This window comes from Trichomycterus rosablanca, chromosome 1 (genome assembly GCF_030014385.1).
Source record: "Trichomycterus rosablanca isolate fTriRos1 chromosome 1, fTriRos1.hap1, whole genome shotgun sequence".
Lineage (NCBI taxonomy): Eukaryota > Metazoa > Chordata > Actinopteri > Siluriformes > Trichomycteridae > Trichomycterus > Trichomycterus rosablanca.
The window spans coordinates 16113723-16137667 of NC_085988.1; the positions used below are offsets into that span (position 1 = coordinate 16113723).

The window sequence follows — 23945 nt, forward strand, 5'->3', positions numbered from 1 at the left end:
CCCGCTCTGTCATTTTATGTGGCTACCACTTCATGGCTTCGTTCCCAATCGCTTCCACTTTGTTATAATAGCACTGACAGCTGACTGTGGAATATTTAGTAGTAAGGACATTTTACGACTGGACTTGTTGCACAGGTGGCATCACGGTACCACGCTGGAATTCACTGAGCTCCTGAGAACGACCCATTATTTCACTAATGTTTGTAGAAGCAGTCTGCATGCCTAGGTGCTCGGTTTTATACACCTGTGGCCATGGAAGTGATTGGAACACCTGAATTCAATGATTTGGATGGGTGAGTGATTACTTTTGGCAATATAGTGTAACTAATTAATTGGAGTTAAAGTGTTTGTGTGCATTTTTGGCAGATTGTTTGGCCTGTAATATCTAAATTTGTTGCTACTTGTGATACACTGACCACAGCTAAAACAACAACACTGGTAGGTAGAAGTAGCAAAGACATGTTTAAGGTCAGTCTAATTTATGTGGCTTTGTTTCTTTCTGACAAAGGAAAACGTAACACAATAAATTAATAAATAACATATTATGTACCAGCAAATGAAATCATACAACATCTGCAGAAATGTACGACTCATTAACTTTACTCTTTAGGGAGTCACAGGAAACAGGAGGTGCACTGAGAAAGTGGGGACTTTTTTTCTGAAACAGCAATTCCTCCCTCTAGTGGGACTGATAGGAAACACACCATGCTTCCATTTCCATGACTCACTCGTGGGCTAAATTATCCAAGTCCAGTCTCCTTCAAAGCAAGCTGCTAGTTTTAGAAACCCTGCTAAAACCTGTCTGGACTAAAGAGCTAGCTTCGGATGGTAACCAGTCTCAACTGGTGGTTTTGGATGATTGTTAGGCTTGTTGTGGCTGGTCTGACTGGAAAAACACACAGTTCAGTTGTTTTTAAACAAGCATCAGCCATGTACTGGTTTTATTTTATGTCACAGCAGGTTTTTAGCTGAGACTCCTTGATACACTATATTGCCAAAAGTATACACTCACCCATCCAAATCCTAGAATTCAGGTGCTCCAATCACTTCCATGGCCACAGGTGTATAAAACCAAGCACCTAGGCATGCAGACTGCTTCTACAAACATTAGTGAAACAATGGGTCGCTCTCAGGAGCTCAGTGAATTCCAGCGTGGTACTGTGATAGGATGTCACCTGTGCAACAAGTCCAGTCGTGAAATTTCCTCGCTACTAAATATTCCACAGTCGACTGTCAGTGGTATTATAACAAAGTGGAAGCAATTGGGAACGACAGCAACTCAGCCAAGTAGGCCACGTAAAATGACAGAGCGGGGTCAGCGGATGCTGAGGCGCATAGCGTGCAGAGGTCGCCAACTTTCTGCAGAGTCAATCACTACAGACCTCCAAACTTTATGTGGCCTTCAGATTAGCTTAAGAATAGTGTGTAGAGCTTCATGGAATGGGTTTTCATGGCCGAGCAGCTGCATCCAAGCCTTACATCACCAAGTGCAATGCAAAGCTTCGGATGCAGTGGTGTAAAGCACGCCGCCACTGGACTCTAGAGCAGTGGAGATGTGTTCTCTGGAGTGACGAATCACGCTTCTCCGTCTGGCAATCCGATGGACCAGTCTGGGTTTGGCGGTTGCCAGGAGAACGGTACTTGTCTGACTGCATTGTGCCAAGTGTAAAGTTTGGTGGAGGGGGGATTATGGTGTGGGGTTGTTTTTCAGGAGTTGTGCTCGGCCCCTTAGTTCCAGTGAAAGGAACTCTTAATGCTTCAGCATACCAAGAGATTCTGGACAATTTCTTGCTCCCAACTTTGTGGGAACAGTTTGGGGATGGCCCCTTCCTGTTCCAACATGACTGCGCACCAGTGCACAAAGCAAGGTTCATAAAGACATGGATGAGTGAGTTTGGTGTGGAAAAACTTGACTGGCCTCAACCCGATAGAACCTTCACCTTTGGGATGAATTAGAGCGGAGACTGTGAGCCAGGCCTTCTCGTCCAACATCAGTGTCTGACCTCACAAATGCGCTTCTGGAATAATGGTCAAAAATTCCCATAAACACACTCCTAAACCCTGTGGAAAGCCTTCCCAGAAGAGTTGAAGCTGTTATAGCTGCAAAGGGTGGGCCGACATCATATTAAACCCTATGGATTAAGAATGGGACGTCACTCAAGTTCATATGCGTGTGAAGGCAGACGAGTGAATACTTTTGGCAGTATAGTGTATTATGTGCAGAAAGCAAGTGTATATAAAACATGGTTGGTATAAAGGCTTGGTGTGAAGGAGCTTCTTTGGGAATTAAAATAATAATAGTGAGCCAAGCCTTGTAGGACACACCAGTGCCTGACAACACAAATGCTGTTTTAAACTCCCATAGACACACAAGAAGATCTCACAGAAAAGCATACCCAAAGGAGTGGAGGCTGTTTTAGCTGCAAATTATCTTTTTTGAGACGAATTACAATTGTGAGCCAAGCCTTGCAGGACAGACCAGTGCCTGACAGAAAAGTGTACCCAAAGAAATGGAGGCTGTTATAGCCGCAATTGCGAGATGTCTATCAAAATAAATAAACACCATGACTTCATTTCATTACCTTATTTACACTACTAAGTTGGAAAAATAGCCCACCAATGCTTATATCTCAAGCTTTCGGGTTCGAGTCTCAGCTCTGCTATCACCTGGCCGGGTGTCTGCACAGACATACGAGTGTGTCTGTAGGGAAAAAACAACAACGACTGAAAAAGAGATTCCTTCGTCGCTGAAGTAACCCGATTGAGGCTCTGCACTGGGGGGGAGATGTTCACAGATTGTAGTGCATGGCTCTCTGCATGTGATACTGTGCTTTGTGAGACCTGCCCCTGGTAGGTGAAAAGAAGCGATCAGATGCACGTGTGTAAAAAGGGGTGTGAAAGCCTCAGCTCTTCTCGATTGGAAGAGAGGATAGGATGGTGGCAGCAATGAGAGTGAGAGATTAGCTCTAATTGGCCACAGTTGAATTGGGTGCAAAAAACGTTAGAAATAAATACAACACCCATTGGAAAATGGACTAAAACAAGAATCTGGGAAAAAGATTCCAATTTGATTCCTGCAACACACTCCAAAACAGTTGGTAGAGAGACTTTTTAATGGTTTGGGAACTGTGTATGCCAATTGTTGCAGTTCTGCTAATGGAATTTCATCTCCATTCTTGCTCGATATGCGACTTCAGCTGCTAGACATACTGTATACTTACCAGGCATTTTATTACTTTATTTTATTGCTATACAGATAAACATTGTGGTTATTCTGAATACAGTTAATACAGTACATTTTTTATGGTTTTGTGTGTGTGTGTGTGTGTGTGTGTGTGTACCTCTTCTTGGTCCAGCATGTAGAACTGGTCTCCGTCTCGGACGCGGAGCGGGCGGCTCCAGCCGGGGGAGTCGTGGGCATGGCCATTCAGAGGAGTGTGAGGCCGGGAACACGGAGACACACACCTTCCATCTGTCCAATCCAGAGAGACACAGAGAGAGAAATAACGAGTACTTAGTGTTCAGATCTGTACTATATTACTGTCTAAAACACTCAGTCTGTCATTGTCACTGGTCAGCCTGTCATTGAATGTGTTCACAAGGTTTGGACTTTTAATTAAACACACCACGAGGTAATCAAGCATCAGCCAATTAGAGTCATATCACCCCTCACCCCCCTGTACCACCTGGCTTGCTATTTATAGATCTTTTGGTGCAGCGGTGCTATCAGTCGGCCGGGCGTCCACACAGACATAATTGGCTATGTCTGAGGCCGTGATAGCTGAATCCCTGTGATTCATTGGCAGGACTATTGTAAGGGATTACTCAGCACGTTGTACACTATATGGACAACAATATTGGGACACCACTTCTAATTTTGAAATTCCTGTGTTTCAGACACAACGATTGCTAACAGGTGTAATAAATCAAATACATAAAGGAAAGTATATGCTTCCAACTTTGCATTAACAGTTTAGGGAAGGTCCTTTCCTGTTCCAGCATGACTGTGCACCTGTGCACAAAGCAAGCTCTATAAAGACATGAAGGAAAGTTTGGTTTAAAGAAACTCCAGTGTCCTGCACAGACCCTGACTGAACAGCTTTGGAATATACTTCAATTGAGGCTTTGTTAACTAACATAACATTAGTACACCGCCACACAATGCTTAACGAATGGGCACAAATTCCCACAGACTTACTTCATCCGAGTCTGGGTCATGGTGGATCGGGTTTCTCCAGAATCACTGGGTGCAATACAGTAACACACCCCAGACAGGGCACCAATCTATCACAAGGCCTTAGCCACCCCTCAGACATAGCCAATCATGCCTGTATGTAGACGCCTGACCGACCTAGAACACTGCTGTTGATTTGAAGCCTGGACCCCAGTGATAGTGGCTAGAATAATTTACCGTTGCACCACCCGAGCGCCCTTAATTATGGGCCACAGTTTAAAAAAGGTCCATTTCTATTCCAGCATGGCTGTGCACATCTGCACCAAGTAAGGTCCATGAAGACATGGTGTAAAGTTGAAGCTGTTCATTTCAGTAAGGTGCTCAAGTAGCATAGTGATCTAATGCAATAGCAAACAACATCTAAGATCAGAGTTCGAATCTTTAGTGAGCTGTGCTATTGACCGGACAGGCATCTATACAGACAGTATTGGCAGTGTCTGTGGGGAGGGCAGGTGGAAGGGTTTTCTCATCGTTGCTGCACTTGTGGCCTCTACTGTATGGTTGAAAGCACCTGAATAATGGAGAGCAGTGCATGGCTTCTCCGTACACAATACCGATCCCTGTGTGAGCCCGTCTCTGGTGTCGAAGGAGGCGTGTGTTAAGTGTGACCCTCCTCGGTGAGGGGTCAGGTAACAATACAACTAGGGAATTGGATGTGACGAAATGCAGAAATAAAATAATACAGATAAATGTCAGTGCCCTGATTTCAAGACCTTTTTGTTTAACAAGGCCTGGCTTGTCATTGCAAAATCTCTTTAGACTGGATGAGAACAAATTCCCACACACATACTCCAAAATCTTCTATACATTTATATAGATTTTAACGTCATGTTTTACACACTTTGGTTACATTCATGACAGGGGGCGGCACGGTGGCTTAGTGGGTAGCACTGTCGCCTCACAGCAAGAAAGTCCTGGGTTCGATCCCCAGGTGGGGTGGTCCGGGTCCTTTCTGTGCGGAGTTTGCATGTTCTCCCCGTGTCCACATGGGTTTCCTCCGGGTGCTCCGGTTTCCTCCCACAGTCCAGAAACATGCCACCAGGCTAATTGGAAACACTGAATTGTCCAATAGATACCTAGCCGCTAGATGCACAAACCAGTGCATTGTAGTGCCGGTCCCAAGCCCGGATAAATTAGGCAGGGCTGTGTCAGGAAGGGCATCCGGCGTAAAAACTGTGCCCCCTAACGGGAAGAAGCCGGAAATGCCGACCCCGTAACCAGAAAAACGGGACAAAGGCTGAGGAAGAAGAAGAGGTTACATTCATGACAGGACAGGTAGTTACTCGTCACACGAGATTCATCAGTTCAAGTTTAATTTCAAACACAGTCATGGACAATTTTGTATCTCCAAGTCACCTCACTTGTGTGTCTTTGGACTGTGGGAGGAAACCAGAGCTCCTGGAGGAAACCCACACAGACACAGGGAGAACATGCAAACTCCACACAGAAAGGACCCAGACTGCCCGACCTGGAAATGAAATCCAGGATTTTCTTGCTGTGAGATGACAGTGCTACCCACCAAGACACCATGCCACCCCCAAAATGGAAATGTCCAGCAAGCTCATGGTCAAGTGTCCACCTACTATAGGCCGTTTAGTGTATTTAGAGCAGAGTAGATGTTCAGTGATGAATCTGACGCTGCTTTTGTGTCCTGCTCGCCCCCACAAAGACAGAGAGAGAGTGAAACAGAGAGAGAGAGCGCGATGGAGAGAGGAAGATGGGTTACAGCCCAAGAGATGTCACTTCCGTGACGCCCACTCCATTTCACGCGCTCACACACCCACAGGCCGTCACCATGACAACCCAACACGGAACAGACCGAGGAGGGGAAAAAAAAGGCCTGAACGAGAGAGGGATTAGGTGAGAGCGAGGGGGGGACGTGAGGTACAGGGAGAGATGCTGGGGGAAAAAAGGCCGTTCGCTCGAGCAAAAAGAAGCAGGGAAGAAGTGATGGAAGGAGAAGGAGGGACGAGAGGAGAGGAACTATTTTAAAAATAAGGAACCAACACTTTGTTCCCATAGCAACCATCAGGGATGTGCTAGAGGGAATAAGTCTGCCCATGCTCTCTCTCTCTCTTTCTCTCTCTCTCTCTCTTTCTGAATATAAAGTGTACGTAGGTGGAAGGGGGGGGGGGGGGGCAGTTTCACCAAAGAAGAAGAGAGAGTGCATATTCTCATTTACAAGCATGTCAGGTGAGGAGCAGGACACCACAGGATGCTGTAGAGCACGGGTTCGATACACAAACCTTGAGACCATTCACGGCCCTCTGGGTTTGAATCCCGGGCAGGGCTCACATATACAAAGTTATGTGAACCTAGGCATTGGAAGGACGCATATCAGTGCACCCTTAGTGCTGGTCCCAAGCCCGGATAAATAGTAGGGTTGTGTTAGGAAGGGCATCCAGCGTAAAAACCATGGCTGCATCTGAAATCGCATACTTCCATACCGAACAGTACGTGAGAGCGGGTAGTGTGTCCGAATACACAGTATTTATTAAACAATACGCAAAAAGTACCCGCATGACCTACTGCATGGGCAGCCGTTCGTGAGTATGCAAACACAGGACACTGCGGTCCAATAATCTATCCTATAATGCAAAAAGAAAGATGGCAAATGAAATTAAATGGCTTTAATGAAGGTGGAGTTAATCCAACACTGCGTAATTGAACTAAAAAAGAACAGAGAGTTTTCATCAGAATATTCTCATTTTATGAAATAGTTTCACTTGTGTAAGTGATCAAAAAAAGCTACAAGTGGCTGCTCAGGTGGCGCAGCGGTAAAACATCCTGGCACGCCAGAGCTGACATTTCGAACTCCTCGATTAGAAACTCAGCTCTGCCATCTGGCTGGGCTGGACGGCTACATGAACGACTGGCTGTTGTTCATACAGGGTGGGGAGCCGGATAGAGACTCTCTTATAACTGATGCAATTACGACCTCTGCTAGCTGATGGTGCCTGCACAGAGTCGAGGAATAATGCGTTTATCAGGATGTGGCTCTCCGTACACAAAGCTGATCCGCATAATAACTCGCCACATACAGGTGAAAAGATGCAGTCGGCTACTGCACACGCGTTGGTCACGCGTGTGTCAGTCTTGCTCTCCTCAGTCTTGCTCTGTTATCTATCTATCTATCTATCTATCTATCTATCTATCTATCTATCTATCTATCTATCTATCTATCTATCCATCTATCTCTGTCTGTCTGTCTGTCTGTCTGTCTGTCTGTCTGTCCGTCCGTCCGTCCGTCCGTCCGTCCGTCCGTCTCTCTCTCTCTCTCTCTCTCTCTCTCTCTCTCTCTCTCAATTTTCAATTCAATTCAATTCAATTTGTTTTATTGACATGACAAATTTACATATTTGTATTGTCAAAGCTTACATTAGTATATATAAATATTTGAAAAAAGAACAAGTATATACATAGAAAAAAAAATGGTAAGAAAATATTCAATTTATAGTAAAACAATTGTTCACACAAAAAGAGAGAAAATATTAGTGTGTGTGTGTGTGGTGGGTGTGCGATGTGTGTGGTGTGTGTGTGGTGGGTGTGCGGGGGTGTGTGTGTGCGGGGGGGGGGGGGTGTTCGGGGGGTGGGTGGGGATTTTATTTGGTGTTTCACTCACTGTCCCGGAGTGTGTGACACTCCTGTACATATCTGGCTGCAGTGGAGGCTGATGGTCCCTCTCCTAATATAATGGCCAGTTTTTCACTGTCTGTCAGCGTTCTGAAGCCGCTCACCTCTCTTCCAAACTGATCAAAATATTTGTGTCTAATTGTTGTGTATTTTGGGCAGCTTAGAAGGAAGTGCTCTCTCTCTCTCTCTCTCTCTCTCTCTATCTATCTATCTATCTATCTATCTATCTATCTATCTATCTATGTACGTATTTATCTGTCTGTCTGTCTGTCTGTCTGTCTGTCCATCCATCCATCTATCTATATATGTATGTACAGTGTATCACAAAAGTGAGTACACCCCTCACATTTCTGCAAATATTTCATTATATCTTTTCATGGGACAACACTATAGACATGAAACTTGGATATAACTTAGAGTAGTCAGTGTACAGCTTGTATAGCAGTGTAGATTTACTGTCTTCTGAAAATAACTCAACACACAGCCATTAATGTCTAAATAGCTGGCAACATAAGTGAGTACACCCTACAGTGAACATGTCCAAATTGTGCCCAAATGTGTCGTTGTCCCTCCCTGGTGTCATGTGTCAAGGTCCCAGGTGTAAATAGGGAGCAGGGCTGTTAAATTTGGTGTTTTGGGTACAATTCTCTCATACTGGCCACTGGATATTCAACATGGCACCTCATGGCAAAGAACTCTCTGAGGATGTGAGAAATAGAATTGTTGCTCTCCACAAAGATGGCCTGGGCTATAAGAAGATTGCTAACACCCTGAAACTGAGCTACAGCATGGTGGCCAAGGTCATACAGCGGTTTTCCAGGACAGGTTCCACTCGGAACAGGCTTCGCCAGGGTCGACCAAAGAAGTTGAGTCCACGTGTTCGGCGTCATATCCAGAGGTTGGCTTTAAAAAATAGACACATGAGTGCTGCCAGCATTGCTGCAGAGGTTGAAGACGTGGGAGGTCAGCCTGTCAGTGCTCAGACCATACGCCGCACACTGCATCAACTCGGTCTGCATGGTCGTCATCCCAGAAGGAAGCTGACGCACAAGAAAGCCCGCAAACAGTTTGCTGAAGACAAGCAGTCCAAGAACATGGATTACTGGAATGCCCTGTGGTCTGACGAGACCAAGATAAACTTGTTTGGCTCAGATGGTGTCCAGCATGTGTGGCGGCGCCCTGGTGAGAAGTACCAAGACAACTGTATCTTGCCTACAGTCAAGCATGGTGGTGGTAGCATCATGGTCTTGGGCTGCATGAGTGTTGCTGGCACTGGGGAGCTGCAGTTCATTGAGGGAAACATGAATTCCAACATGTACTGTGACATTCTGAAACAGAGCATGATCCCCTCCCTTCGAAAACTGGGCCTCATGGCAGTTTTCCAACAGGATAACGACCCCAAACACAACCTCCAAGATGACAACTGCCTTGCTGAGGAAGCTGAAGGTAAAGGTGATGGACTAAACCCAACTGAGCACCTGTGGCGCATCCTCAAGTGGAAGGTGGAGGAGTTCAAGGTGTCTAACATCCACCAGCTCCGTGATGTCATCATGGAGGAGTGGAAGAGAATTCCAGTAGCAACCTGTGCAGCTCTGGTGAATTCCATGCCCAGGAGGGTTAAGGCAGTGCTGGATAATAATGGTGGTCACACAAAATATTGACACTTTGGGCACAATTTGGACATGTTCACTGTGGGGTGTACTCACTTATGTTGCCAGCCATTTAGACATTAATGGCTGTGTGTTGAGTTATTTTCAGAAGACAGTAAATCTACACTGCAATACAAGTTGTACACTGACTACTCTAAGTTATATCCAAGTTTCATGTCTATAGTGTTGTCCCATGAAAAGATATAATGAAATATTTGCAGAAATGTGAGGGGTGTACTCACTTTTGTGATACACTGTACGTGTCTGTCTGTCTGTCTGTCTGTCTGTCTGTCTGTCTATCTGTCTGTCTGTCTGTCTGTCTATCTATCTATCTATCTATCTATCTATCTATCTATACAGTATATACTGTATATATAAGTCACTTTCCTCCCTCTCTGAAAAAAGTAATGGCAGGAATGTACAGTGTGACTGTATAGTCTTATACTGTCTTATATACTGTTATATAATATTATAAAGTCACATGACTGTATAATAAACTACCCCTCTTAATGTAAGCAAGTTTTTTTCTAAGGAGATGGAAACACAAAAGATTCTTCCAACATGCACAGCTACAGATTTAAACCTGCACGGATCCAGTCACGCATGCCTTAAAATAGCTTCTGGGGGTGTTACCAGTATGCCATCTAAGTGGGAAGGCAACTCTAAATATATTTAGGGAGCTCTCAACTCCTATCTACTGTGCCTAGCACTTTTAAAAAAGCTTCTGAGCACAGTCTATAGTCCTTATATTTCTTATTTTTCAATGACCAGCAGAAGCTGCATGCGTATGAGTGTGGGTACAGTGATGGATTCATCCATCTAACACATCATACCCGAGGGATCTGCTGAGCTGATAGGATATCTTCTCACTTAATGGGTATTCTAGCTTCCAGTATGTCTGTAATTAGTAAGTGGTATTAGCACTTAGCCGGACGTGTAAGATTCAGCTTGGAATAAATGACAAGTTATTTTGGAGCGTTCTTGTACAGGAAGCTTCCTCTCTCATACTGATATGCAGATTACCAAAAACAATGCTCTTTGCTACAGCTCTGGTGAAGCTTCAGTCATGCTGAACCTGGCTGCCTGACTGGATGACAGTGGGCTAGTGTAACATATCACTGCACCACACCAGCACCCTTTTGTATTATACACTGATCAGCCATAACATTAAAACCACCTCCTTCTTTCTACACACACTGTCCATTTAATCAGCACCACTTACCATATAGAAGCACTATGTAGTTCTACAATTACTGACTGTAGTCCATCTATTTCTCTACATACTGTTTTAGCCTGCTTTCACCCTGTTCTTCAGTGGTCAGGACCACCACAGAGCAGGTATTATTTAGGTGGTGGATCATTCTCAGCACTGCAGTGACACTGACATGGTGGTGGTGTGTTAGCGTGTGTTGTGCTGGTATGAGTGGATCAGACACAGCAGCGCTGCTGGAGTTTTTAAATACTGTGTTCACTCACTGTCCACTCTATTAGACACTCCTACCTAGTTGGTCTATCTTGTAGATACAAAGTCAGAGACAATCGCTCATCTATTGCTGCTGTTTAAGTTGGTCATCTTCTAGACCTTCATCAGTGGTCACATGACGCTGCCCACAGGGCACTGTTGGCTGAATATTTTTGGTTGGTGGACTATTCTCAGTCCAGCAGTGACAGAGAGGTGTTTAAAAACTCCAGCAGCACTGCTGTGTCTGATCCACTCATACCAGCACAACACACACTAACACACCACCACCATGTCAGTGTCACTGTAGTGCTGAGAATGATCTACCACCTAAATAATACCTGCTCTGTGGTGGTCCTGGGAGAGTCCTGACCATTGAAGAACATCATGAAAGGGGGCTAACAAAGCATGCAGCGAGACTACAGTCAGTAATTGTAGAACTACAAAGTGCTTCTATATGGTAAGTGGAGCTGATAACATGGACAGTGAGTGTAGAAACAAGGATGTGGTTTTAATTTTATGGCTGATCAGTGTATAATGAATGGGGAAAAAACATTTTTAGGGGAAAACAGTCAGTATTTTACAAATAACTCCAAATCTGAAAAGTATGGACAGTATGAAAATTGCCAATAAAAAATAATCAATATATATATATATATTTTATTTTATTTTGTACATTTACATTTATTTCATTGCAGTCAGTATGACCCCAAGATATTTTATGTTTTTAATTTAATTTGTCAATATAAATCCATTCCTGCATTTCAGGCCTGCAACAATTTAATATAATAATTACTATTATTGTAATGTGACGTCACACCGCACAACAATTTATGTTCCTCTTTGTATAAAAAAATTCCAAATGTTCCTCTACCAAACACCCATGACAGTACAAATGGTTCAACAATCCAGAAGTGGAAAGTTTATGGAGCCAGAAGCGTCCCTACAGGAGCCCCACACAGCACTTCACAATGTGTTCTTAGCCTAATAATAAGGATGTTAGCGGTTACACAAAAAGACCTGCTGGATGACCTGAAAACAACATGACCAACAGTAGCACAGTGAGAAATAAGCTACAAACTGTTTACTGTACAGTCCGCACATGAACACATCATGACATTGCTCTATAGGTAGGACTGTCGCCTCACAGCAAGAAGGTCCTGGGTTCGATCCCCAGGTGGGGCGGTCTGGGTCCTTTCTGTGTGGAGTTTGCATGTTCTCCCCGTGTCTGCGTGGGCTTCCTCCGGGTGCTCCGGTTTCTTCCCACAGTCCAAAAACATGCAGCCAGGCTAATTGGAGACACTGAATTGTCCTATATGCACCTAGCCACTAAAATGCACAAACCAGTGCATTGTAGTGCCGGTCCCAAGCCCGGATAAATAGGGAGAGTTGTGTCAGGCATCCGGCGTAAAGATTGTGCCAAATCAATGCGGGTCATGATCCGCCGAGAGCCGACCCCGCAACCGAACAGGAGGAAGAAGAAGAAGAATAGAAAAAGATTATTTTCCTAAAAAATAATATGTATATGCTTGCATGAGCCTGTATTATAGCAACATACTACAGCAAGTCAGTCAGAGAGTTCCTCTTAACATTGGGGGGATTGGAAATAATTAGCCAAAAGAAATGGGTCAAAACCACAAGCATATTTTTCTAATTGTAGATGTCTTTAAGTTAAAATGATGAACAAAAAATTTACACCAGCACACCAGTACTGACATTCTGAACACTCTGGTTTGAATCTTGGCTCTGCTACGGGTCAACTGGGCGCCATATAGAGGGCACAATTCGCAGTGCCTGCCGCAGACAAAAATTGGACATAGAGTCTGCTGGGTGGTAAAAAGGATGGACTAAGTGGGTGGGGTCTTCAAACGCTGCGTAAGGACCCGGATTAGCAGACCGAGGCACCTGTGTAGAAGTGTATGCGCCTCATGTGCGAATACACCGAAGCATAGGTGAAAAAGAAGGGGTCGAGGGACTGCACACGCGTCTGAGGTAGCGTGTGTCAGGCAAATATAAACTTCTTGAATGCAATCAGGACCCACAGCAGCCGAGATCAACGTTAAATCAAGAGAAAAAGCATCAATAAGATTGGCTGTGTTTGGAAAGGGGGCAAAGAATGATTAAAACCCTGTGTCCAAGGTGTTTCTGCCTTGTGCCCAGTGTTTCCAGAGGAACCACACCTGCCACAACCCTGGCCAGGAAACCATGGCACCCTTGCTAACAGCTAGCATTTTCTGATACTAACATTTTTGGAACACTCAACCAGTTTCAAAGATTATACTCCATAATATTTTAACTCTTTTATACTCTTCTTTTATCCTGAATTTATCCACATCATGTCAAGAAGTGTTCAAGAAATCTAATGTCAAAGGGCAAGGTTCGAACCCATGTCCCCAGGACCCATGTTACTTCCAGCCACTCCACAAAAACATCTTAAATAAAAATCACAGCACAGCTGTGATTTAAATGTCACATTTCACTCGGTGACTGTGTCTTAAATGCCAATACGTTTATCAAGTGCACTCAACTGTGCGAATATAGCGGTGCTACACTAAAAATACACAACTTCTCTTCTCATCTCATTTATCCACAACCCAAATTTTAACCTCAAGTTTTACTCACCACATTTTAAGTCACATGTCATTTTTCTTTACAGTAGTACAGTGGTACCTTGTAACTGAATGCCCCATAAACTTGAAATGTTTTTAACTTGACGCCCTTTGTGGAAAAATTTGTACCCTTAAACTTGACGCATGTGCGACTGCTGCTTTGTTCAGTGCTCGACTTGAGCGGTGCAGTAAAACGTCATCAAAGTACGAATATGAGACGAATCTGCATTTGTGTGTAACAACCGCCAAATTATTCTAAAAGCATCCACATGTATCTGTGTTTATCTGGATTTTCTTCACTGTTTCACTTTTAAACTTGTGTTACAGCTCGAGGTCCTGAGAAATTGTGAGAATCAGAATCAGCTTTTCAGAGTCTAAAACGCTTATCGTTAAAAAAGCTTAATGTGTTTAAATGTACTGAAAGAACGACACAGGAACACTAAACTTTAAACTCTTAATTATTACTGCTCATAAGTTCTAATGTGAATGCGCCTTTACTGAACTGAATATGGTATTTCAAGATCAAGCATCTCCACGATTAAGAAGCATAAGGAAACAATAAAGAAGTAAAGGTAAAGTGCAGTAGGTTTTTATATTGATTTTTAACTGTTTTTTAATTGTATTTCAGGGTTTTATATTATATTTGTGTTATTTTCAGTATATAAGTATCAAAAACAACCCCATTATTTTACATTAGCCTAAAACATATGCAGTTCGACAGGACCATGGAACGCATTAACAGGTTTCACATTCATCCTTATGGGAAAAAATACCTTGAAACTCCACGCCTTTTTAAACTCAACTCCAGTCCCAGAACCAATTGACGTGGAGTTTCAAGGTACCACTGTATAAGAATTTAGCCTGGGATCAACTGCAAAACTTTTTATCTTTTGTTTCCAGGCCTTAAAGGGTTCTGCTTCCTCAACACTAGATTGTTACTACTGAGATCCCGGGTTTAAATCACTGCAGTGCTATCAGCTGGTCAGTTGACTACACAGACATAATTGGCTATGTCTGATATTAGGGCTGCAACTATCGATTATTTTTTGTAATCGAGTATTCTATCGATTATTCCAGCAATTAATCGAGTAATCGGATAAGAAATACTTTTGCTTTAATAAAGAGCAAAAATAAATACATATAAGATTAAATAAGACGTGTCTCTTAAAACACACTGCACATTTTTATTCCTTGCATACAGTACAGTTTAAAGAGAACATTTTTGAAATGAAAAAACAAATACATCAAAAATAAATCAAATTACTTTTGATTAAATATACAATTAAATGTATACAGACAACCTAAAACTAAGGCATAAACAATAATAAACAATAATACATGAACATTGCCTCTAATTTGTGCAACTTTCAGAACTAAAAGTTTCAGCTACAGCTCACGCAGAACATAAAGCTTTAATGTTTTGTTATGAGGTTTTGTGGCATTTGTAGGAGGTTCTGTCAGGATTGTATCTCCTCTAGATGAGGTAGATTTGGCGTTTGTGTGTACATGTGTGTTTGCCTGAGCCTTCAAAAAAAAGCCTGTGGTGGTTGTAATGAAGAAAAGTCTCAACAAGATGCTCTGATGGTGTGGATGTTGATGAGTTTTCGTTTTTTCCATCTTAAAATGATCTAAAACTTTCTTTCGTTTATTGTGTCCAGTCTCCTCTGTTCTTGTTTTTTTAGTAAATGAGATTAATGTAGTGTACATGATGGCACTGATGTAGAACAGTCTGGGTGGGTAATGGTAGATTTTAGGGGCAGCTCGATCATGCGAGGAACCCCCGAAGGGCATAGGGGAAGAATTTTATTCTGTCACATTCTACCACAGTGTACCAAACTAGTTGTGAATGTTCTGGACAATCTGTATGGGTTCCGAGAGGGCTAGCACTTGCATGCTTGCGTCATACATAACCTGGTATAGGGATAATTGGGGCAGCTAGTGATCTGGTCAACATGGCTAAGTCAACTCAGAGCAACTCAATCATGTCATTAAGACAATTGGAATTCAGTCATTGTAGTAGCCAGGATGAATTGGCAACTAACTAATTTAATGAGGAGGTAATTGATCACTTTGCTGCTCTTAAAGAGAGACGAGTAAAATTTCAATACAAGTGTGTATATACTTTTCCCCAATTTCCCCAATTCTACAATTAAAAGACTGTGGGAACAGTAGTAGCCTAGTGGTAGTCCATCTGTAGTCCATCTGTTTCTCTACATACTTTTTTAGCCTGCTTTCATCCTGTTCTTCAATGGTCAGGACACTGACATGGTGGTGGTGTGTTAGTGTGTGTTGTGCTGGTATGAGTGGATCAAACACAGCAGCTGGAGTTTTTAAATACCGTGTCCACTCACTGTCCACTCTATTAGACACTCCTACCTAGTTGGTCCACCTTGTAGATGTAAAGTCAGAGACGATCGCTCGTCTATTGCTGCTGTTTGAGTCGGTCATCTTCTAGACCTTCATCAGTGGTCACAGGACGCTGCCCATGGGGCGCTGTTGGCTGAATATTTTTGGTTGGTGGACTATTCTCAGTCCAGCAGTGACATTGAGGTATCTAAAAACTCCAGCAGCGCTGCTGTGTCTGATCCACTCATACCAGCACAACACACACTAACACACCACCACCATGTCAGTGTCACTGCAGTGCTGAGAATGATCCACCACCCAAATAATACCTCCTCTGTGGTGGTCCTGACCATTGAAGAACAGCATAAAAGGGGGCTAACAAAGCATGCAGAGAAACAGATGGACTACAGTCAGTAATTGTAGAACTACAAAGTGTTTCTATATGGTAAGTGGAGCTGATAAAATGGACATTAAGTGTAGAAACATGGAGGTGGTTTTAATGTTATGGCTGATTACTGTATTCTATTCTATTTTATTCATTGCACATCAGCCCCAGTGCCAATGCCAATATTTATTCTGGATCTGCTGCATCTAAAATAAAATGCTCTCTGATAAAGACTGAAGTAAATTATTGTGAGTGTGAAGGCTTTACTTAATTGTATTTGATGAATGGTAAAGCTGGTCTCTCTCCACGGTCTTTGTAAGGGCAAACTGAAACAGCTAGCTAATTAATTTGCACAATGCGAATTGACGATTGTTTAATTAGCTAGCTGTTATTTTACCCATTGAACAGGTCACTCTGGCCATCACTGCAACAGCTGCCCCCCCTGAGAAATCTGGCAGAAGCCACCACTGGTGAATCTCAAATAATCAGTCTGAATTCTCACATCAACTCTCAGTTCAAAACAAGCATCAGCTGTTGCAGCAACAACAACAGCAACAACAACTTCTTCACACCGCAAACCAGCCAGATATAAGCATGACTACACAAAAAGATCTCAGTGTATTAGTGTCCTGGATTCTCAATAGTGAATGAGCTGCACTGATGTTTCTCCTTCCTCTATAAGAGTCTGAATACCAGAGATAGGGACTCGACTCTGACTCTTTTCAAATAACTAGTAAACAACAAGAGTCCCTAGCATCAGTATGTGTTAACATTAGTTACGTGTGACAATATACCATAACGCACGCAATGGGTAAATGTTACAGCCAGCTTCCGGCGTAGTGATGAAGCATCGCTCCATACTCCCTACACAATTTGAAGTTCAATTCATTTGAACATTTTGGTGGAATACCCTACGTAGTGCACTTCACAGGAACAACTGGCTGAATTGGCGCTAATGGTTAAAAGAGCGCTTTCTAAACCAATTAGACCTTCTGATTTAAATTTTTAGTAAAAAATGCTGTTATTTACATTTATTATTTATACACACAGATGAAACGCTTGATTGGCTTTCTAACGAGTTCGTGTTTTACTTCACAGCCGGGAAAAGGTTGGAGGTTTTTAATTAGAAGCACACATTTACAAAATAACGGATTATATTCCTAATGGGACACACACGATTATAAATTTAATAGCATCTGGAAGAACATAAGCTAAGGTAAGCAGTGGTTATGACTTTTTTGCTGTGTTTTGGATTTTGGCCGCTGTGCTGTGATTTATCGGGCACTTTTCTTTTGCAATGAAAACAAAATGTATCAGTTTAAGCTTTTAACCTTCTTGTTATGGAAATTACATTCATTTGCACAATGACTAGGAACATAAAGGCACTAAGTAAAACGGCAAAATACAGTCTCTAATCTGTTGTTGTTTTTTTATCTGAACTTACATATTATTTGTTTATTTCTACGCTACATTTCCAATATATGTTTTGTGTAGATTATATTGACTTGTGACTTGACTCAGACTTTAGCCTAAAGACTTGTGACTTGACTCAGACTCTAGCCTAAAGACTCGTGACTCGACTCGGACTTGTATTTTGTGACTTGTGAACATCTCTGCTGAATACCTACACAGTATGGCCAAACATATATAGCCGTACCTAATAAAATGTCAGCCAATGTAGTACAAGGCTGGAGAACACTGTTGAAAGTGCGTGACCTTCAAGCCCTCAGACGTCACTGCATGCTAATGAGTCCATGTTTCAGCGCAAGTTGTACGCGGTACTGATGGACATCCAGATCTGTCTCCTTTGGAAAATGTATAATGAATCATGAAGTGGAGAATCAGACGACGGCGACGACAGACTGTTCAGCAGCTGAAGTCTCATATCAAGCGAGATTGGAAAAAAAAATCCACTCACAAAACTGCAACAATTAGTCCTCCGTTCCAAACCATTAAGGCTGATGGAACAAAGTGGTAAACACGCCTCTGTCCCAACTTTTCCTGACAGTGTTGCAGGCATTAAACTGTAAATTTGTTAATATTTACAAAATACAATGAAGTTGTTCTTTGTTGCACCCTGGTCCTGGAGGAACGTTGTTTCGTTTCATTATGTACATGTATATAGCTGAAATGACAATAAAGCCTCTCTTGACTTGACTTTACCCATAATAACAAGGTGAAAACTCTTCTCTCTTTTAAAATATTATTAAAACTTGGAGAAGTAACAAGCAATTTGGGGGGATCAAATATCCCTCATAAAATTATTCATACTCTTTATTTACAAGCCCCCTTGGTAGCAGCTGCAAGTCTTCTTGGATTCGTCTCTACAACTAGGGCCCTACTAAATTTACGGGAAAATGTGCTTAATTTTACGGACCTCGTTTTTTAAAAACCACAGATTTCACGGAAATTTAAAGAAAAGTGCCACGTTTCACAACAGTCATTAAATAAGACTCATAAATTAAATGATAGAATAAATAAAAGCTACAATATACATCACTACATACATCTTTCCCCCACATAACTGTTCGGAAGTTTTCCAAACTTAGTTACCCGAGCCGTGTTAAAGCGAAGAGTGAAGTTCGTTGTACTGTACGTCTGTATATGTATAAATGACAAATAAAGGCATTCTATATTCTATATTTTAAGCTGCTTTAGATCTCAGACATTTTGTTTGATGTATGTGTTTATGTATTGAGTGCATTTTGTCCCTTCCACGATCAATGTAAAAGTGTGCTTCTCTACACATGTGATCATCTCTCTGTAGTCTGTGATGCGCCCTAAAAGAACAAGCCAGTAAAGTATTCAGCTCCAGATAGTTTGTCTATGTACAGTTTATTTCTTACTTTATAAACTTTGCAAACTCTTAAGACGCTTGGTTATACTAGGACGCCTCATAACGCAAATTAACCAATAAAAATAAGGAACTTGAATGCTACACAAATGAAAAATGTAAAATCACTAAACACAGACCTTAAATTTTTAAGTTTACAGCAAATTGCACAGGAAATGGCTCACGGCCGTGAGTTAAGTAAGGTAAGATCTTTAAACCTTGCACACCTTGATTTGGGCAGTTTATTCCATTCTTCATAGCAGACCCTCTCTGACAGATTGGATGGTGAGCGTCTGTAAACTGCGATCCTGGACCCAAGTGTTTGCCTTTTCAAAATATGTTCAACCCAGTTATCAGAAAGAAAAGACAGAAAGGAAACCCAGAACAAGCCAGAGGTGGCAATCCACAAGCGGCACCCCACCCCACCACACCAGCAACCACAACTCACTCGTCAAGGGCCATTCTGTATTTTTGGCTGAAAAGTGCTGTGACACCGACTGGATTCACAAAGGGACACAAAGTATGCTGGCATCATACACCAGCATAAAACCTGACCAACCCTGCTTGGTTTTACAGTTTCAAAAGAAGAAGAGGGTTTCCCAAAAGAGGAGCTGTCAAATCTTTGAGAAAGTAAAAGTAATAAATAGAAACACTTCCACTTGAAATGAATTAATGCTCATGAGACAACAACAGGGGACTCTCAGTTAGGAGAAACTGACACGTCATTCATCTGCACCTTCATGCCCCCTCTGCTGCCAGCCATATTTGGCAAGGGAGAATGAGAGAAGACAATTTTTACAGTGTAAAAACATGTCAGTTAAATAGATAAATTTATGGATCTAGATATATCTTGACTGTATATAAGCACAGAAAGGATTTACAAACTACCCCTGATTCCCTACACCTAGCTGAAGTCAAATGTTTACATACACTTGAAAGGGAAGTGTATGTCACAGCAATTTAAAGATTTCAAAAATAATATCTTTTATAACTGTGGCTGAAGCATTTATGATTTGTCCAAATGAATTATTTAAGATTTTGAGATCAGAACTTAAAATCGTTTAAGATCTGTAAGAAATCCTCTATTTTCCGACTCTTGAGGTTGAGGTTCAATAACTACATGAACATACAATCTGTCACAGAATGATTCTATTAGACACCTAAACTAACTATACATGACAGTAAAAAGGCTCACCAGCATAATGGTGTATTAAAAAAGTGATTAAGGAAATGATTGAGTAAATGAGTGAGCGAGTGAGTGAGTAAATGGGTAAGTGTGGGAGTGAGTAAATGGGTGAAAGATTGAGGAAATGAGTGAGTAAATGAGTGAGCAAGTAAGTAAATAAGTGAATAAATGGGTGAGTAAATAAATGGGTGAGTGAGTGAGTGAGTGAGTGAGTGAGTGAGTGAGTAAATGGGTAAGTGTGGGAGTGAGTGACTGAGGGAGTGTATGAATGAGTGAGTTAGTGTGTGAGTTGGTGAGTACATGATTGAGAAAGTGAATAAGTGAGTGAGTAAATGAATGAGTGATGGAGTGAGTAAATGGATGAGTAAGTAAATGGATGAGTAAGTAAATGGATGAGTGAGGAAATTGAGTGAGTGAGTAAACGGATGAGTGAGTGATTGAGCGAGTGATTAAGTTGAGCAAATGTGTGACAAATGAGTGAGTAAGTAAATGGGTGAATAAGGGTGTGTGAGAGTGAGTAAATGGGTGACTGTCAGTAAGTGGGTAATATGGGTGAGTAAATGAGTGAAAATTGAATTGAATTGAATAAGTGGGTGACTGTGAAAAAATGAGTGAGTGAGTAAGTAAATGTGAGTGAGTAAATGGGTGAGTGAGTAATTAAATGTGATTGAGTAAATACAGTGTAGGGCTGGGCGACATGGCTCAAAAATAATATCTCGATATTTTTTTCTGAATGGCGATATACGATATATGTCTCGATATTTTTTTATCCCATAAGGTAATAACAAAAAGACACTTCTGAGACAAAGCTACATGTTCCAATTTATTTACAGGCACTTTTATTAATATTCATGCTGGGGAAGCTTCACACAAGAATTATTTTTCCTTAAAAAAAAAAAAAAAGAGCTATTCTAAGAAAAAAAAAGTTGTTTTCTAAGGCATCTTCTGTCGTCTAATGTGAATTACAAATACGTATATTGTCTGGCCCTTTAAGAATGTTAAGTGTACCATAGGGCGCAGGGAGCGAGTGTGTAGGGAAGATGTTGGAATGACACGGTTTCCGGCTGAGCTTGTGTGACATTAAAAGTAAAACCCCGTTAAAGTAAACCCCTCGTTAACCCCCCACCCCCCCATGTTTGGACTTTATACATTATTTTATGTATATGTAGCCACAACATTAACATTTACATTAATATTTTCTTTTACTGTATAGAACTCAGTTCTGTAATACAGGCAGAACTAATCGTTCATGTTACTGTGTAACTATTACAACATTTAATGCATTTTAATCAGCGTTCTGCTTCATGCACTTTATTATTATTTAACAGCTTTATTTGTTGTTTAATTGCTGTTTGCTCCTTGTTTACTGCAAGAGTTAGTTCTTGCAATTTAATAATGTTTGGTTGTTTATTGGCCGACAACAAGAAATACTATAATAGAAGATAAATAAATAAATGACGTGTCGGACGTCGGGCGATCGTCCAGTATAAACTAACACAACCACGTACAACATCCAGTACAGAAATCACTCCCCATAATGTTTGTATTTACAGATAGAGCAAATATCTATACATGCACATCACATATACAAACACAAGAGTCAGAACAACAGGAGACGCACCGCTACGTTATTATTACTTTCTCAACACTTAATGTGAAGTAAATACGTGCATGTCAGCGCGTGCATGCGCTTGTGTTGGTTTTTAAAACAAATAACGACTCGTTTTCTTGTTTTTTAACTTTGGGATTTGAAGTGAAAACGAATGAAGGTACACGGAGCTGGAACCTTTTGTCTGGACTTGTTTTCGGCGTTCTCTACAGAATACATTATTCTGCTGCTCATCTGATACTTTGAATTCGAACCATCTCCAAATAATTCCAAAAAGAGTCATTATTTTTCTTTTTAGTAAGCAGCTCCTCTTCGATAGCTTCTGTCATGTCTATCCGTCTCCATGCTATCGCTGCCTGCAGGACTTACTGGTGAAGCGGTGGGGAGGGGCGAGTTGTGTTCAGTGAGGGAGAGAGGCGGGGCGAGTTGTGTTCAGTGAGGGAGAGGGGCGGGGCAGGTGAACATGTGCAGAGACTAACTAGGATAAGAGAAAGACGAACTGTCGGATCTAACTGGAACGCAACATCTATATCGATATATGCGATATTGTCTTATCTTATATCGCGTATGAAAATATATCAATATTTTATAAAATCTCGATATATCGCCCAGCCCTAATACAGTGTATCACAAAAGTGAGTACACCCCTCACATTTCTGCAAATATTTCATTATATCTTTTCATGTGACAACACTGTAGACATGAAACTTGGATATAACTTAGAGTAGTCAGTGTACAGCTTGTATAGCAGTGTAGATTTACTGTCTTCTGAAAATAACTCAACACACAGCCATTAATGTCTAAATAGCTGGCAACATAAGTGAGTACACCCCACAGTGAACATGTCCAAATTGTGCCCAAATGTGTCGTTGTCCCTCCCTGGTGTCATGTGTCAAGGTCCCAGGTGTAAATGGGGAGCTCATGGCAAAGAACTCTCTGAGGATGTGAGAAATAGAATTGTTGCTCTCCACAAAGATGGCCTGGGCTATAAGAAGATTGCTAACACCCTGAAACTGAGCTACAGCATGGTGGCCAAGGTCATACAGCGGTTTTCCAGGACAGGTTCCACTCGGAACAGGCTTCGCCAGGGTCGACCAAAGAAGTTGAGTCCACGTGTTCGGCGTCATATCCAGAGGTTGGCTTTAAAAAATAGACACATGAGTGCTGCCAGCATTGCTGCAGAGGTTGAAGACGTGGGAGGTCAGCCTGTCAGTGCTCAGACCATACGCCGCACACTGCATCAACTCGGTCTGCATGGTCGTCATCCCAGAAGGAAGCTGACGCACAAGAAAGCCCGCAAACAGTTTGCTGAAGACAAGCAGTCAAAGAACATGGATTACTGGAATGCCCTGTGGTCTGACGAGACCAAGATACACTTGTTTGGCTCAGATGGTGTCCAGCATGTGTGGCGGCGCCCTGGTGAGAAGTACCAAGACAACTGTATCTTGCCTACAGTCAAGCATGGTGGTGGTAGCATCATGGTCTTGGGCTGCATGAGTGTTGCTGGCACTGGGGAGCTGCAGTTCATTGAGGGAAACATGAATTCCAACAAGATGACAACTGCCTTGCTGAGGAAGCTGAAGGTAAAGGTGATGGACTAAACCCAATTGAGCACCTGTGGCGCATCCTCAAGTGCAAGGTGGAGGAGTTCAAGGTGTCTAACATCCACCAGCTCCGTGATGTCATCATGGAGGAGTGGAAGAGGATTCCAGTAGCAACCTGTGCAGCTCTGGTGAATTCCATGCCCAGGAGGGTTAAGGCAGTGCTGGATAATAATGGTGGTCACACAAAATATTGACACTTTGGGCACAATTTGGACATGTTCACTGTGGGGTGTACTCACTTATGTTGCCAGCTATTTAGACATTAATGGCTGTGTGTTGAGTTATTTTCAGAAGACAGTAAATCTACACTGCTATACAAGCTGTACACTGACTACTCTAAGTTATATCCAAGTTTTATTTCTATAGTGTTGTCCCATGAAAAGATATAATAAAATATT

General features: G+C 42.1%; 1 protein-coding gene across 4 annotated transcripts in view; it reads right to left on the reverse strand.

The window, feature by feature from the left end:
- syngap1a (synaptic Ras GTPase activating protein 1a) overlaps positions 1-23945 on the reverse strand; it is a 291115-nt gene that overhangs the window by 197569 nt on the left and 69601 nt on the right. For all 4 annotated transcript variants that reach the window (XM_062986270.1, XM_062986112.1, XM_062986048.1 and 1 more), the window contains exon 2: positions 3342-3472. In XM_062986270.1, the coding sequence (XP_062842340.1) occupies positions 3342-3472 (131 nt within the window). The remainder of the gene's footprint in view (positions 1-3341; positions 3473-23945) is intronic.